At 44.7% G+C, this 15208-nt stretch overlaps 1 protein-coding gene across 2 annotated transcripts in view; it reads left to right on the top strand.

The window, feature by feature from the left end:
- Window positions 1–15208, top strand: part of GMIP (GEM interacting protein) — a 91743-nt gene that overhangs the window by 58748 nt on the left and 17787 nt on the right. For both annotated transcript variants that reach the window (XM_055003687.1, XM_055003688.1), the window contains 6 exons: window positions 1190–1366; window positions 2803–2940; window positions 4542–4732; window positions 7870–7994; window positions 11839–11925; window positions 14383–14475. In XM_055003687.1, coding sequence (XP_054859662.1) covers window positions 1190–1366; window positions 2803–2940; window positions 4542–4732; window positions 7870–7994; window positions 11839–11925; window positions 14383–14475 — 811 coding nt within the window. The remainder of the gene's footprint in view (window positions 1–1189; window positions 1367–2802; window positions 2941–4541; window positions 4733–7869; window positions 7995–11838; window positions 11926–14382; window positions 14476–15208) is intronic.

Below are 15208 nucleotides of genomic sequence, written 5' to 3'. Positions count from 1 at the left end.
GTTCTCCGAGGTATGGTGTCTTTCATATCGCCTCCAACCTGATCTTTTTAATTAGAGGTGTCAGGGATTGAACCCGTAGCCTTCTGTGTGCGGAGCAGATGTTCCGTCACTGATTTACAGTCCCAGTCGCACGTTAACCGAAAGGACCAACTTCTTCTAAAGTACCCAAAGTCATTTGCATTTCCTTTTTAAATTTTTTTTTAACATAATAACAAATATGTAATAACACGCCGCAGGATTATCTACAGAGTCAAGGAGGAAGCTGAACACAGTCATCTAAGAAGTCCGAGTTGGACCAAACTGCAATGGAAATTTTGTGACGCTGTCCCAATAACAAACTATATTTTAGGTTTTAAATACAGTATCTGGGTTTCTCAGTCAAAGTTATGCAATAAAACTATAAATGAATGGATCCATTGTTTTTGAGTTATTTGACTGTTCATGTAATCCAAGAAGGATAGCCATTGGTCAAGAAGTACCGATTGATAGTGAGGACTATCAGCGGAATCTAAATGATCTCAAATCTTATCCATTATGAAATAATCCCATAATTTTTTAAACCAGGCAGAGGTCCTTGTTTTTCCATGTTGAAGCTTTGGCAGCTGAGGGCATTAGAAAGATACGAATTTTCCTGATAGGTGTGATTGAAGGGTCCTCCCATAAATTCAGGAGGATTCGTTCAGGTCACAAACTACATATCCAGTGATTTTTTTTTAATATAGAGAGTGATAATTTCCTAAGATTGAAATTTGGGACAACCCCACCACAATGTATATAAGCCACAATATTTCCGCCACAGAGGTTAAATATCGGGATTAATGTGGTGTAGTAGTTGGGGGGTCATGTACCAGCTTGCTATCAATTTGAATGATATTTACAGTGAAATCCTAAGCAGAGTTACTCCAGTCTAAGCCCATTGAAGTCAATGGATTGAGACTGGTCTACCTTTGCTTAGGATTTCGTTGTTAATGATTACCTTGGAATTAAGGGGTTTTGAATGCCATATGTGTTTGGAGCAGTTCCTTTTTTAATTTAGCACATAAGATGTTTCCTTAGGCATGAGGGAAGCTACTGCTTGGATAGAAACCTAGCTCAGGATAAAGCGGTGGAGGCAAAGCCCAGGGCAAGCTAAGCCATTTCGAACCACAGCTGGTCAGGCATGCTATGATGACTCTTCTTCTGCTTGCAGAATGACTCCTTGTCCTCCATGCGCAAGTCCCGCCAACATTACCTCCAGCGCTGCGAAGATCTGGAGAAAGCCAAAGTGCTGAGCACCAGAGCGGAAGAAGAATTCCAAGGCACCGCAGGCAGCGGCAACAAACAACTGGAGAAACGGCGTCGCTACCGAGAGGAGGTCCAGTTAAAGGTGTGAAGACGGCATGATAAAAACTTTGAACCTTCTGCTCTTTGGGAGAGATCTGATCTCTGGGGCAGATCTTGGATTTGGAGCATTCAAACCCTCGTAGTGAATGAGCTGTCCAGAGCGGGAGGCAGCTAGAGCCATTTGCCTTAGGTCCCCACAAAGCAACTCTGCTGTTCTGCATACCTTTGTCCCCTGCCCTAGCCCTGCTAGATTGCTCACCAAGATTCATGATGTTGAAAGTTTCTCGCAGGTGGGCTCACACATGCATGGATCCTTGAAGGAAGGAGTAGACTTTTAGGACCGATACTCCTTGAAGGAAGGAGTAGACTTTTAGGACCGATATCATGCCCCAGGCCTCTATGAAGCTGTTCAGAAGCTGCTATGTTTGGCACGGTAGGGTTGCCAACCTTTAGGTGGGATCTGGAGATCTTCTGGAACTACAGCTGATCTCCAGACATCCTTTTCCCTGGAGAAAACAGCTGTTTTGAAGGGTGAAGTCTATGGCATTATTCCCCATTGAGGTCCCTCCCCTCTCACAAACACCACCCTTCCCAGGCTCCACCCACCGCCCCCCCCAATCTCCAAGAATTTCCCAACCCAGAATGGGCAACCCTATTGGAGGCCCTGCTTCAGATTCCAGCACCAACTGAGGCTACATAGGTGGAAAACTGAGAGAGGACCTTCTTGACTATTGCTCCAAAAACTCCCTTCCCTAGGATCTAAATAGTAAAGAGTCCAGTAGCACCTTTAAGACTAACCAACTTTATTGTAGCATACGCTTTTGAGAACCGCAGCTCTCTTCATCGGATGCATCTGACGAAGAGAGCTGTGGTTCTTGAAAGCTTATGCTACAATAAAGTTGGTTGGTCTTAAAGGTGCTGCTGGACTCTTTACTACTAGACCCCACTATTTTGCAACTACAGACTAACACAGCTAACTCCTCTGGATCTTCCCCAGGAGATTCATCTTGTCTCCCTCTGTTGTCTTCCTCTACCGTGTAGGACTTTGCTGTTTCATTTGGCATACCCCCAGTAATTCTTATTGGCTCTCCTCTCTGGCTGTGTTGTGCTGATACGTTTACATGTTTTTATCGAATTGCATGAATATTTTAAATGCCTTTTTAATGTTTTAAATATTTTAAAGTTTGGATGTTCGCTGCCTTGGGGACCCTGTTTGGTTGGAAAGGCAGCACAGAAAATTTTAAAACAGTTCTTCTATGCAATGATTAACTCAAAACTGCACAGCTTGAGTTTGGCTTGGCCTGGGATTAAAGGATGCCGAGTAGAAAGATGTCTGCACGCTGATTCTGGTTGCAGAATTCTGGGCCCACACATGGCTGTACCCGGAGGCGTCCCTCATCATTCAAGTGCCCTACCTCCTGCATTGCCAACTGAGCGCTCTTCCAGTTCTCCTGTCGCTTTGTGTTTCATTGCACGCAGGCTCAGGAATCAGAAGTCGTCTATAGAACCTGCATTTTTGATGCCAACACTCGCCAGCAAGAGCTGAGGAAAGTCAGGGAGAGAATTGTCTCCCACATCCGCAAGCTAGTGTACCAGGGAGATGAAGTTTTGACAAGGGTGAGTAGTGTCTGGTTGCTAGGAATCTCCCAGCCTTTTTCTACCCCTCTGCAGCAGCAAGAGGGGAAATTACTAGTCAATAGCATTTTACTTTAGATTGCCATCCTCCTGCTGGTAAATGGAAATAAAGGGCACCAAGGAACTGGACTAAGATATGGAAAGATACAAGATCTTCCGCAGCCACAATTACAATTTGTTATATACTCAGGGCTCATTTTGAGGGAATGAAATTTCGGCAGTTCTCCCAAGAGTTCACGTGTCAGGTGGCCCCGCCCACCTGACTCTCGGCCATTTTGGGCCCATTCCAGCCTGGATTGGGGCTGAAACAGCCTAGATCGGGCCTCTGATGGGTGGTGGATCAATCTCCTGCTCAGCAGCAGCCCAATCCTTACCATTTTGGGCCACTTTTTGGCCATTTTCAGCCCCTTTTTGCCATTTTGGGCCCAATTTCGGCCCTGAATGGCCAGGATTGGGTCCAAAACAGCCAGGATAGGTGGTGTCAGGGGGTGTGGCATATGCAAATCATTTGGGCGAATGACACACTTCCGGTGATGCCAAGGGGCGTGGCATATGCTGATGAGTTATGCTAATGAATTATGCTAATGAGTTCCTGCAGCTCTTTTTCTACGAAATGACCCCTGTATATACTTAAAGCGTGCAATGCCAGATAATTATAAATATTGGTTGGATATTTAACTTCACCATTAACCACTATAGTGCACTGTGCTATGAGGTCAATAAGTACAATAGTAAATAATGCTAGAATATATCAAACTATAAGCCTCTATAATTGGCAACAAGATAATACATAATTATCAAGGCTGTTACTCTTAGTAATCAACAGCCAGAACAAACTCAGTAAAGAACATTCACATCCAATCAATTTTTTTCACATACAATCATGTAACGTTCTCTTATAGACAAAAGATCAAGCACTGTTCAGAAGCTGCTCAGCTCCCCACTTTCTCCAGGCTCATGAACATCCATGTGCTTTGGGGGATGGACTCCATGACATCATACCCTGCGGAGATCTCTCTCCTCTTCAAACGCTACCCTCTCCAGGCTCCGCCACTCCAAATCTCTAGGAGTTTCCCAACCTGGAGCTGGCAACTCTAGTTGTGTGGGTCATGCTGACGTGAAGTCAGTTCCTTTGGAAGTTGTTACCGGAGCAAATGCCTGCTATAAGCAGGGCTCATTTCGAGGGGGAACGCACAGGAATGCAGTTCCGGCAGCTCCCCAAAGAGGTCACGTGTCAGGCAAAACTTTCAAGGAAGATACGATTTAGAGGAAAGAGATAGGAAAGGAGGAAGGGATCCTCCTTAATTCTTTTCTCATCCAACATTCACCGCCTCCAGATTGCAAGCGGGGAAGCTCTTCAGCTAAGCGATCTCTCATGTCCCCATTCCCTCTCCACTCTAAATGCCCTCCCCTGAAATGACTTTGGAAGACGACCCATTAGCTTGCTAGCTCACAGCACATGCTGTTAGTCCCCAGCTGAAAATTGTAGATTTTACAAATTTCTAAAACAAATTCTGACCTTCAATTTTTTTTAAAAAAAAAATTGCATTAATTTTCACATTTCTGGGCGCTGTTTCCCTCAGGTCACCTTGAGGATGTTCAAGCTTCGGCATGGCCAAGCGGAGCGAATCCCCGAGGGATACCAGATCCTGACCGAGTTCTGCAAACCCTACAAGGTTGGCGAAAAATACCTGGAGTTCATTCAGAAGCTGCAGAAAAGAGAGTTGCCAGTAGAGGAGTACGCTTTTGAGGAATTTATACCCTCGGGATCAAGGTAAAGAAGTACAAACATTATTCCCTCACCCACCCAAATCGGGCGTCAGTTCCAACAGACTGTAAATATTGGTTGCCAAATTTGGTTGGTTGGCATACCGAATTCGGGAAGAGACAAAGAAGTACAGATAGGGTCCTTTGGCCTTTGATTTTAACATTAATTTTTAGATCTTTAGAATTTTTATGTGTAATTCTAGATGGTATTCTATTTTGCAATTGTATCGCTTTTTTATTCATCATTTAATAGTTTTTTGAATTGAATTATTGAACTATGGTTGTTGTGGGTTTTCCGGGCTGTATCGCCGTGGTCTTGGCATTGTAGTTCCTGATGTTTCGCCAGCAGCTGTGGCTGGCATCTTCAGAGGTGTAGCACCAAAAGACAGAGATCTCTCAGTGTCACAGTGTGGAAAAGATGTTGGCAGGCCACACTGTGACACTGAGGGCCAAGCTACAAGTGACGAATGACACTTGAACGGCAAGTGTATTTCTCCCTGTTCACTTGCCTTCCACTCAATCCACTTGCCGTTCAAGTGTCATTCGTCACTTGTAGCTTGGCCCTGAGAGATCTCTGTCTTTTGGTGCTACACCTCTGAAGATGCCAGCCACAGCTGCTGGCGGAACGTCAGGAACTACAATGCCAAGACCACAGCAATACAGCCTGGAAAACCCACAACAACCATCGTTCTCCAGCCGTGAAAGCCTTCAACAATACATCGAATTATTGAACTGTTTGCTGTTCTTTGACCATAATAATAAATCAATTTGACAGCTGTACATGAGTCCAAACCAGCTTTTGTAGAGTGGTTAGTGGTTATATAACACCCCCACCCTTGCTAAAAGTACAGGAAATAATCTGGGTTTTTTTTCCCCCACCTATAGCATTTATTTCCCATGGCAATAACTCATTAGGTAAATATGAAGAGAAGCCTTAACACAATTAGAAGTTTAAAGATGAACATGCAAGCATTATTATTTCTTTTTACATAAATTAAGAACATAAAAACTAAGCGCAAAGCATTAATAGCGATCAGGCGAGAATATAATGTGTAAAATATTGAAGAACAAGTAAATCCCCCAGTGTCAAGGAGTGGGAACATAAGACATTCAAATAGGCTGTAACGGTAAAACTAATTACGTAAAATTAGGAAATAAAAAACTTTCCCTGTTTCACTGTCTTTTATTAACTGTTGGAACAGCAGAACCAAGTCACAGCAGACTGAACAGTGTAGTCCTAAGTAGAGTTATAGCCTTCTAAACCTGTTTACTTCAATGGACTTAGAAAGGTGTAACTGTTTAGGATTGCATTGTAAGACCTAAGTGCAGACCTAAGAATTACTGCCCTGGGAGTAAGCCCTGTTGAATAGATCTAAGTAGAATTCTGCACACGCCCATTTAGGACGGCATTGTTAGAAGATGGTTTCAGGTTGGTAGCCATGTTGGTCTGCAGTAGAACAGCAGGATTTGAGTCTAGTGGCACCTTAGAGACCAAGAAAATTTTCAGGAGGCCCGGCATAAGCTTTTGAGAGTAAAAGCTCCCTTTGAGAGTAAGAGCAGACCAACACAGCTACCCACCTAAAAATAATGGGAGCTCTGACTCTCAAAAGCAGCAGCAGCCTTACCTGGTCACTCGTGGGGCAAGGTGGCAGGGGGGTAGCGGTCTAGCTGGCCACTCTCCTGTGATAGCAGCAGGGCTTTTTTTCAGCTGGAACGCAGTGGAACGGAGTTCTGGCCCCTCTTGAAAATGGTCTCATGGCCGGTGGCCCCGCCCCCTGATCTCCAGACAGAGGAGAGTTGAGATTGCCCTCCGCGCCAAACTCCCCTCTGTCTGGAGATCAGGGGGCGGGGCCACCAGCCATGTGACCATTTTCGCCAAGGGCAATTTAAACTTTAACCCTCCCCCTTGTTCCAGCTGACCCAAAGTGACGTCATTGTGCGGTCCTGAGTTCCACCACTGAGTTCCACCACCTCTTTTCCCGGAAAAAAAGCCCTGGATAGCAGCATGCAGGAAGCTGGGCAGGTGGGCTGGCTTCTCACTTCCCCACAGCGGCAGTGCTCAAGAGGCTGGGCAGGCAGGCTGGCTGCTTACTCCCCCAGCAATGGCAGCACACAGAAGGCTAGGCAGGAGGCTGGCTGCTCACCCCCCTGGTGGCGATGCAGGTGGGCTGGACAGGCAAGATGCCTAGAAATTTAACTGTGTTTCTCCTGGATAGTCCAAATAAACAACAACAACCAGACTGTCCAGCTGAAAGCTGTACAGCTGGCAACCCTATAATCATCACACGCTATTGTTCCCACAATGCTGCTCTTAGATTCTAAAGTCTGGAAGGAATATTATCACTCGCAACATGATAGGGCAAACTGGTGACCTAGAATAATAGAACCATAGAATCACAGGGTTGGAAGGGACCTCTAGGGTCATCTAGTCCAACCCCCTGCAAAATGCAGGCAATTCTCAAATACCTTCCTCTCACACACACAGTGACCCTTACTCCTTGCCCAGAAGGTGGCAAAACTCCATCAGGATCCCTAGCCAAACTGACCTGGGGGAAATTGCTACCTGACCCCAAGGTGGCGATCAGCCTTACCCTGGGCATGTAAGAAGGGGCCATGAGAACTGATGTAACCCTTCCTGCCCTCCCTTTCATGATCTGCCTAGGTTCACAGAATCAGCATTGCTGTCAGATGGCCATCTAGCCTTTGCTTAAAAACCTCCAAATAAGGAGAGTCCACCACCTCCCGAGGAAGCCTGTTCCACTGAAGGGGAGTGCTCTAAATGCCAGAAAGTTCTTCCTAATGTTCAGCTGAAAACTCTATGCATGACAAAAGCTACTTCTAAATGTGCCTGCAGGGGCAATCTGTTGCATCACTCAATGAGTCAAATGTTTTTTCTGTGTTCTCTATTGCTGCTCTTTGCATGGGATCATATAAGGAACAGTGAGGGGCAAATGCAAAGACAATGAGAATAAATGAATCAGGGCTCGGAATGCAAGAATGACCTTTCAACGCAAGTCTCTTGGTCATTCATTGGAACAAATTCTTTTGGATATTTCTGAAAGGGAACGCCCGTTCACTGATCATTAATGTTTTGGTTTTTTGTGGGGAAAATGGAGACATACACATGGTATTGTGCTTTCTCAGGTCACCGTCCAGTGGCAGAAGAAAGAATATCCCGTATTATGGTCACATCTCTTCATCGGCTGCTGACCTCAGCAGCTCCTCCGAAGATGCCTCTGGAAAACTGTCTTCTGTAAGCAGCGAGCAAAGTAAGATATGTGAAAATACAAGCTAGTTTCTTGTCTTATCATTCAGGTGTGTTTTATCTTCTGTGCCTGTTTTATATTTTGTGACTGCATCAATGAATACGTTTAATGCCCTTGGAAGTCTATACGAGAATATTAGCTGGAGGGTCAGTTATTCTGGTCGCCTCCAGGTTGGATTACTGTAACTCGCTCTACGCAGGGCTGCCCTTGGGTTTGATCCGGAGACTACAGCAGGTCCAGAATGCTGCTGCATGTGTTTTGACGGGTGTTCCTTATAGGACACATATTACACCAATTCTGCAGCAGCTTCACTGGCTCCCCGTGGAATTCTGGATACGGTTCAAGGTGCTGGTTTGGACCTATAAAGCCCTAAACAGACTGGGACCAGCATACCTGAGGGACTGCCTCTCCCCATATGTGACCCGGAGAATGCTCCGATCAGCTGGAAAACATCTGCTAGTGGTCCCTGGCCCCAGGGAGGCTCTGTTGGCCTCAACCAGGGCCAGGGCCTTTTCGGTCCTGGCCCCAACCTGGTGGAACTCTCTGTCTGAGGACACCCGGGCCCGTCAGGGTCTTCTATCATTTCAGCAGGCCTGTAAGATGATGTTCCGCCAGGCGTATGGCTGAGGCCAGCATGAGATCCTCACTGAGCCTCCCACCAGCCTCCCACTAAGTGTGGGGTTACACAGTGTCCACCGGCCGGCTGCCCAACATATGGGTACAGCACGGGGCTATGTAGTGCCCATTCGTTTGCTGACCCACGTATGGGTTGCAGTACATTATCTGTCCGCTTCCCTTCCCCTGTATGTTGATGGGCAGGAATCCGGAATTGACCCCATCTTGGGACAGTTATTATCTATTTGTTGATTTTATGATGAACTGTTGTTTTACGAATTGTTTTAATATTTGTATTATATTTTTATAACTGCTGTACCTCGCCCTGAGCCTGCTTGTGGGAAGGGCGGGTTAGAAATGTAATAAATCGTAATTATTATTATTATTATTGCATACTGGTTAGAGTATTGGACTAGAACGGGGGAGAACTGGATTCAAATCTCTGCTTGCCATGAAACATATTTGGTGACACTCACTCAGCCCAACTTACCTCACAGCACTTAACATTGTTGTAGCATTATAACATTTTAACAACCAACCACGTTCTCTGAATTCACAGCTTTCAATTTTTCAAAAACAATCTCCGCAGTGATAAGGAGTCCAGGGAGCCTGACAGACAAACTGTTACGGCACTATAATGACATGTCCATTGTTGATTTAAAAATAAACACAAACCCTTCTGAGAGAAGAAATGGTGACTCCATGAATGGGACTTGGAAGATCTGGACTTTCCTGCCCATCGCTGCTTCCACACACATTGGATAATGCACTTTCAATGCCCTTTAATGATCATTTGGAACTGGGTTTTTACATGTGAAACACAAAATCCACTGCTAAAGGATTGCTAAAGTGCATTGAAAGTGCATTATTCAATGTGTGTGGAAGTGGGTTCCCCCCGCACCTGACTTTGTCACAATCTTTCCCAAAATATCTCAGCAAAACAGATTTGGAAAAAAAATCTCAGGGGAAACCCAGAAGGTACACAGAAGTACCGCCATGCTATGGAGAAGCACGGGGGGAAATCTTTTTCCCAAAGGCATTCAAGTAGAGTGTAAGCGATTTTTTGATTATGGATGGTTTCTGTATAAGCCGAGGCAGATTCTGTGTTCCAACAGGAAGGCAGGATGAGAAAGCATCTGAAAACTGCTCACCCTTAACCTAGTTCTCTCATCCAATCATTTAAATATCTTATTTTAAGCACCCGACGGATCAGATGAGCATTTGTTCTCTTGAAATACATGAAAGCTGTCAATATGCCATCACGACCCAGTTATTTTCGTTGAGCTAAAGTAACCAAATAACTCCAGACTTTCCGTAGATGCCAGATGGAAAAAAAGCTAGACGAGATTACTGTATAGATTGCCTGAAAGATAGAAGGCTGATTAATTATTGGAGTCTGCGGCTAGTTGGGAGGGGTGATGGTGTGGTGGATTCTCTACTTCATTATAGCAGGACAGCTCCTAAATAAGGCGTTGCAGCTTGGCGCAATAAAATTATCTTCATCTAGTAGAAGTCAGAACGAATTTCATGGTTTGGTGTAGACCAAGGCCAAACTGAATGCTTTTAGTAATGCCTTCTGACCTGCTAACTCTCGATCAGATTTCCCACTGCCTTTTAAGATGACTCTTCCGGGTTCATTTCTCTCCTTCTCCTTGGCTGTATAAAGACATAGCTTTGAATCCTATTCTCAACAAGCTCAGCAGCTCTTGGAGAAGAATATTTTCCTCCTTCAAGCGGTTGCCTGCCGTTCCTCCTGAAGTCATGCTTGGGGAGTGGGGGGTATCAGTGCCCCTCCCAGAACAGTGGCCATTTTCACATGTCCAACCTGCTGCCAGAAAGTTGTGCAAAACACCCAGAAGGCAGCATCTTCTTGCACGAAATTGCGCCAGGAAGACGCTGTCATTCAGGAGTTTTGTGCGAAATCGTGTCTTCCTGGCATGATTTCGCACAAGAAGATGCTGTCTTCCGGGTGTTTTGCACGATGTTCCGGCAGCAGATAAGATGTGTGAAAACGGCCATTGTTGGATATGAAGCAGGGGCCTACAGTGAAAGGGGAGAATTGGTCATATTACTCCTTGCCTCTTTTGCTGGTGGGAAATGCCTTCTGCCTGCAGAAAATATCATTAGGATCCAAAGACTTATTATTTTCAGAATTATTTTTCTCCTTAGTGTTAGCAGAGTTGCATAGTTTGCAGAGAAGCACAGGGTGTAGGAGCTTGCGTTGCTGGGTGTGTGTGGGAGAGAAAAACAAACATACACTCAGAGCCTTAATTAAGGTTTAGAAACAAATTCCATACTGGATAGGGAAAGTGAGAGCCAAACTACAAGTGACTTTTTTCACGTGGAGAACACTTGATTGTTCTCGCAAGTTTTCCTGGGAAATGAAGTCCAAGTGTCCTTCCCCTCTCTGTTAGAATTGCTGCCTGAAGAGGCAGAGAAAGCCGGCGGCAGTAGCAGCTTTGCAAATCGTTCCTTCAGTCACAAGAGGGCTTTCAACGATCGATCGTTTGGGGGTGGACAGCTGCTACTTTCTCCCTGGGCGTCCTGCTCCCGGGGGGCTGCTCTGGAGAAAGCCACCGAGTCGGTGAAGCTCCAGCCGCAGCAACAGTGGAAGAATCTGCTGCTGCTCTAACATGCCCTTCCCCTGCTCCTGGAGAAAAACTGGAATGAGGGCATGTTAGAGCAGCAGCAGATTCTTCCACTGTTGCTGCAGATGGAGCTTCACTGACACGTTTTCTTTCTTTTTTTAAAGAGACAAGTGCACTTTTTGTGCCATTATGTTCATCCTTCACTTTGCTAACAAAAATTATTTTTAAAAAAGTTGAAAGCTTTTGCAAAACTGGCATGGGAGTGGCAGTAGGGTAGGAGAATCAGTGTTACATTGCTTCATTAACAACACAGCACAGCACAGGTGCTAGCCAGTAGGCACTCACAAAACTCTGTGACTAGCATCTCCCTCCTGGGAGGAGAAATCGGGTCTTCCCTGGTTCAGCTTGAAAATGTGCCAGAAATGTGCCAAACTCATTTGACAGGCCACAGCAGGACAGAATGAAATGTTCATAGGTTTTGTGGACAATGATGATGCTCTCAATCCATTTTCATTGCTTTATATATATATATATATATATATATATATATATATATATATATATATATATATATATATATATATATATATATATATATATATACACATTTGTAGACAGCTTTTGCTCTGCTTCCTATCATATAGGTCCCAGCAAATCCTTCTGCAGTGACACTGAGAGCCTGGGAGGAAGCACCGAGGGCCAGTCCATGGATTCCCCCGCCTCCAGTCCAGGTGAAATGAACGTCATCCTTTTTCATTCAAAATGCATACTATTTATTCGAAGATAGATCAAGACAGGTAGCCGTGCTAGTCTGTCTGTAGCAGTAGAAAAGAGCAAGAGTCCAGTAGCACCTATAAGACTAACAAAATCTGTGATAGGATAGGAGCTTTCGTGAGTCACAGCTCTGTGAAGATACCTATCACAGATTTTTTTAGTCTTATAGGTGCTACTGGACTCTTGCTCTTTTCTGTTTATTCGAACACATCCAAATGCCTTATACTGAATCAGACCCTTGGTCCAAGACATGATATCAAGTAAAGTTCTTCCCATTTTAATTTCTGCTTAAGGCAATAGCTGTAGGAGCAGTACTAGACAGACAGACAGACAGACAGACAGACAGACTGACTGACTGACTGACTGACTGACTGACTGACTGACTCTTGGTCCATCAAGGTCAGTATTGTCTATTCAGACTAAAAGCAGCCTTCCAGGGTCTCGAGTAGAAGTCCTTTTTCGTCACCTGTTACCTGATCCTTTTAACTGGAGATGCCGTGGATTTAATCTGGAGCCTCCTGTATGCCAAGTAGGTTTTTTAAAAACGCTGTTTATAGTCTGCCTTTCTCACTGAGACTCAACGCAGATTGTACCGTGTAATTCAGTAAGATCAACAGCTGGGGCGTTCAATAAACAATACAATAGAGTGTAGATCGCAGAAATTGGAAGCAATGTCGAAACAAAATGTATGCAATATATTGTCAAAGGCTTTCACGGAAAGCCCGGAAAATCCACAAAATCCACAACAACCAAAATGTATGCAATTTGACATGACATAAAAAAAGATGGTAACAACCTTTTTTCAAAGCGTCTCCTTACAGTTTGGCTCTACTACCTATGTATGGAAGCCCTCTTGAATCATTTGATTTTGCAGTTCGCGGAAAGCCAAGGGAGTGAGAGGTTTCTTGTCCTCTTCAGGCAGGTCATTCCATAAGGTGGGGGCCACCACAGAGAATGTGTGTGTATGGGCAGCTGCTGATTTTACCCATTTGCAAGCTGGTACCTGCAGAAGGCCTTGTTCAGATGAGCAAAGCTGCTATGGCAGGGCATACGGAGAGAGATGCTAACATAGATACAAGATGCCTCTGAGCCATGGCCCGATAGAGTGGTCCTATGGAGTAGGGGGTTGTGAGAGTTGTGAAAATGAAATGAAATCATGCCCTCAAGTCACAGCTGACTTATGGCGACCCCCCAATGGGGTTTTCAAGGCAAGAGACTAACAGAGGTGGTTTGCCATTGCCTGCCTCTGCAGCCCTGGTCTTCATTGGAGGTCTCCCATCCAATTACTAACCAAGGCCGACCCTGCTTAGCTTCTGAGATCTGACCGGATCAGGGTCTCCTGGGCTACTGCTTATTGATCTTGCCTAAGAGTACGACACAGCTTGATATGTTAGTCCAGGCATCTACAGTTTTAAAAAATGTGTGATCCTTGTTTTTTCCAGGTACCCACATTTTCAAAATGTGTTTGTTTTTTATTAAAATATTTGTCTCCTGCCTTCCCCACTGGCCCCAGTGGCTTTACACAAATTACATTGCCCCATCCAATTGCCAAAACAGCAGTTAAACCCATTACCAATCCAAAAATCAACAAATAATCCCTACTAACAATAAATCACAGCCCCACATCATAACTCCAAACAAGTGATCAGCCAACTAAAGAAACATCCTCATTACCTTTTATAAGAAGAGGGTTACAGGAGGGCATTCGAACTGGCTGGGTTGCTGTCCCCAGAGTCAAGAGAATTGCTTTTAAAATTCAGTTTTGAAGAAAGTGACTTCATTTGTGTTCCCTTTGCAACCTCCTGAGTGATGTTGAAATTAGCGTCACTTGGTTTTAAAATGGGGAGCCCATAAATGATGAGGGAGCTCTTGATGCTACACAACTGCAATAGTTGCATTGAGACCTAATTAGTAACCTGCATGGCAGGACGCCAAGAGCTCCCTGTAGGAGCAGCATACAAGTTTAATAAAGTACATATTTTTAAAAGCCGTCTGATTTGGAACTCTAATTTTATTCCAGCAGTATCAGTATCTAAGTGAAATGACATCAAACAGACCAGAGGCACACAAATGTGGCTTGAGGGGACAAAGCATAGCAACACAACCCATCTTTGATATATGAAATATGAGTCATAAAAATAAGGTTACATAAAAACAGAAGGCAGTAGAAAACAAGGAAACCGATCTGTAAATGAAGGGTTCTCCAAGTTAGGGGTCCCGAAGGGAATTTGAATTGGGAAATTGCCCTCCTCCCAGCGCCAACTCACATTTTCCTTCCAGAATACTTTGTGTGTGCATGTATGTGCCGCTAAGTCACTTCCGACTTATGGCGACCCTATGAATGAAAGACCTCCAAAACGTCCTATCATTAACAGCTCTGCTGTTATTCAAGATACTACTTCATTTATATCCAGGTCACCGGAAGTTGCTGAAAGCTCCATCCACTGGCACGGTGTCCTCCTCGGAAGACTATGAAGACAGAGATTTGACACAACCCTACGACAATGGTAAGAATGAAAAAAAAACTAGTCCCCAGGTGCCGAGTAGAGATGGGCACGAACCAAAATACGAACCAAAATTAAGCATGAACCAGGCAGGTTCGTGGTTTGCGAACTGCAGTTTGTCAGATCCCATTTCTGACTAACCACCACGAATTTTAAGCTGGTTCATTTGGTTCGTTTTTTGGTTCATGACTGCAGACAGCCTGGTGCCAATCAATCAGTTTCCTAGGCAACAGGGGATAGACTTCCCGCAAACCTTCTGCTGACCCAGAAGTGGCCTTCTGCTGACCCAGAAGTGGCCTTCTGCTGGCCCGGAAGTGACCTTCTGCTGGCCCGGAAGTGACGATTTTCTGACCTGGATGTGACGTTTTCACGAACCAAAAGAACCGGTTTGCGAACCAGGGACAGGTTCATGAAAGTTCGTGATTCGTGAAATTTGATGAACCATGAACCGCATGGTTTGGGTTTTTTCCGGTTCGTGCCCATCTCTAGTGGTGAGATGAGGAGTGAACCAGGTATCTTCTTATTGGTTACAGTTAATACTATATAGTGGGCACACAGAGAAAAGGAAAAAGAATGCTTCTATCTATGATCAAAAGCTGCGGGTCATGTGCTTCCGTTGTTCCCAGAAATGGCCGCCTCAAACTGTAAATGAAGAGTCCATATTTATATATTCCCCTGTGAGAACAAAGTCCTTATACACAGAAAGCTAGTATATTGGAAAGAAATATAAGCAATA

The sequence above is a fragment of the Eublepharis macularius genome, chromosome 19 (genome assembly GCF_028583425.1).
Source record: "Eublepharis macularius isolate TG4126 chromosome 19, MPM_Emac_v1.0, whole genome shotgun sequence".
In the NCBI taxonomy this organism is placed as follows: Eukaryota; Metazoa; Chordata; class Lepidosauria; order Squamata; family Eublepharidae; genus Eublepharis; species Eublepharis macularius.
This window is presented reverse-complemented; position numbering and strand designations above follow the sequence as displayed.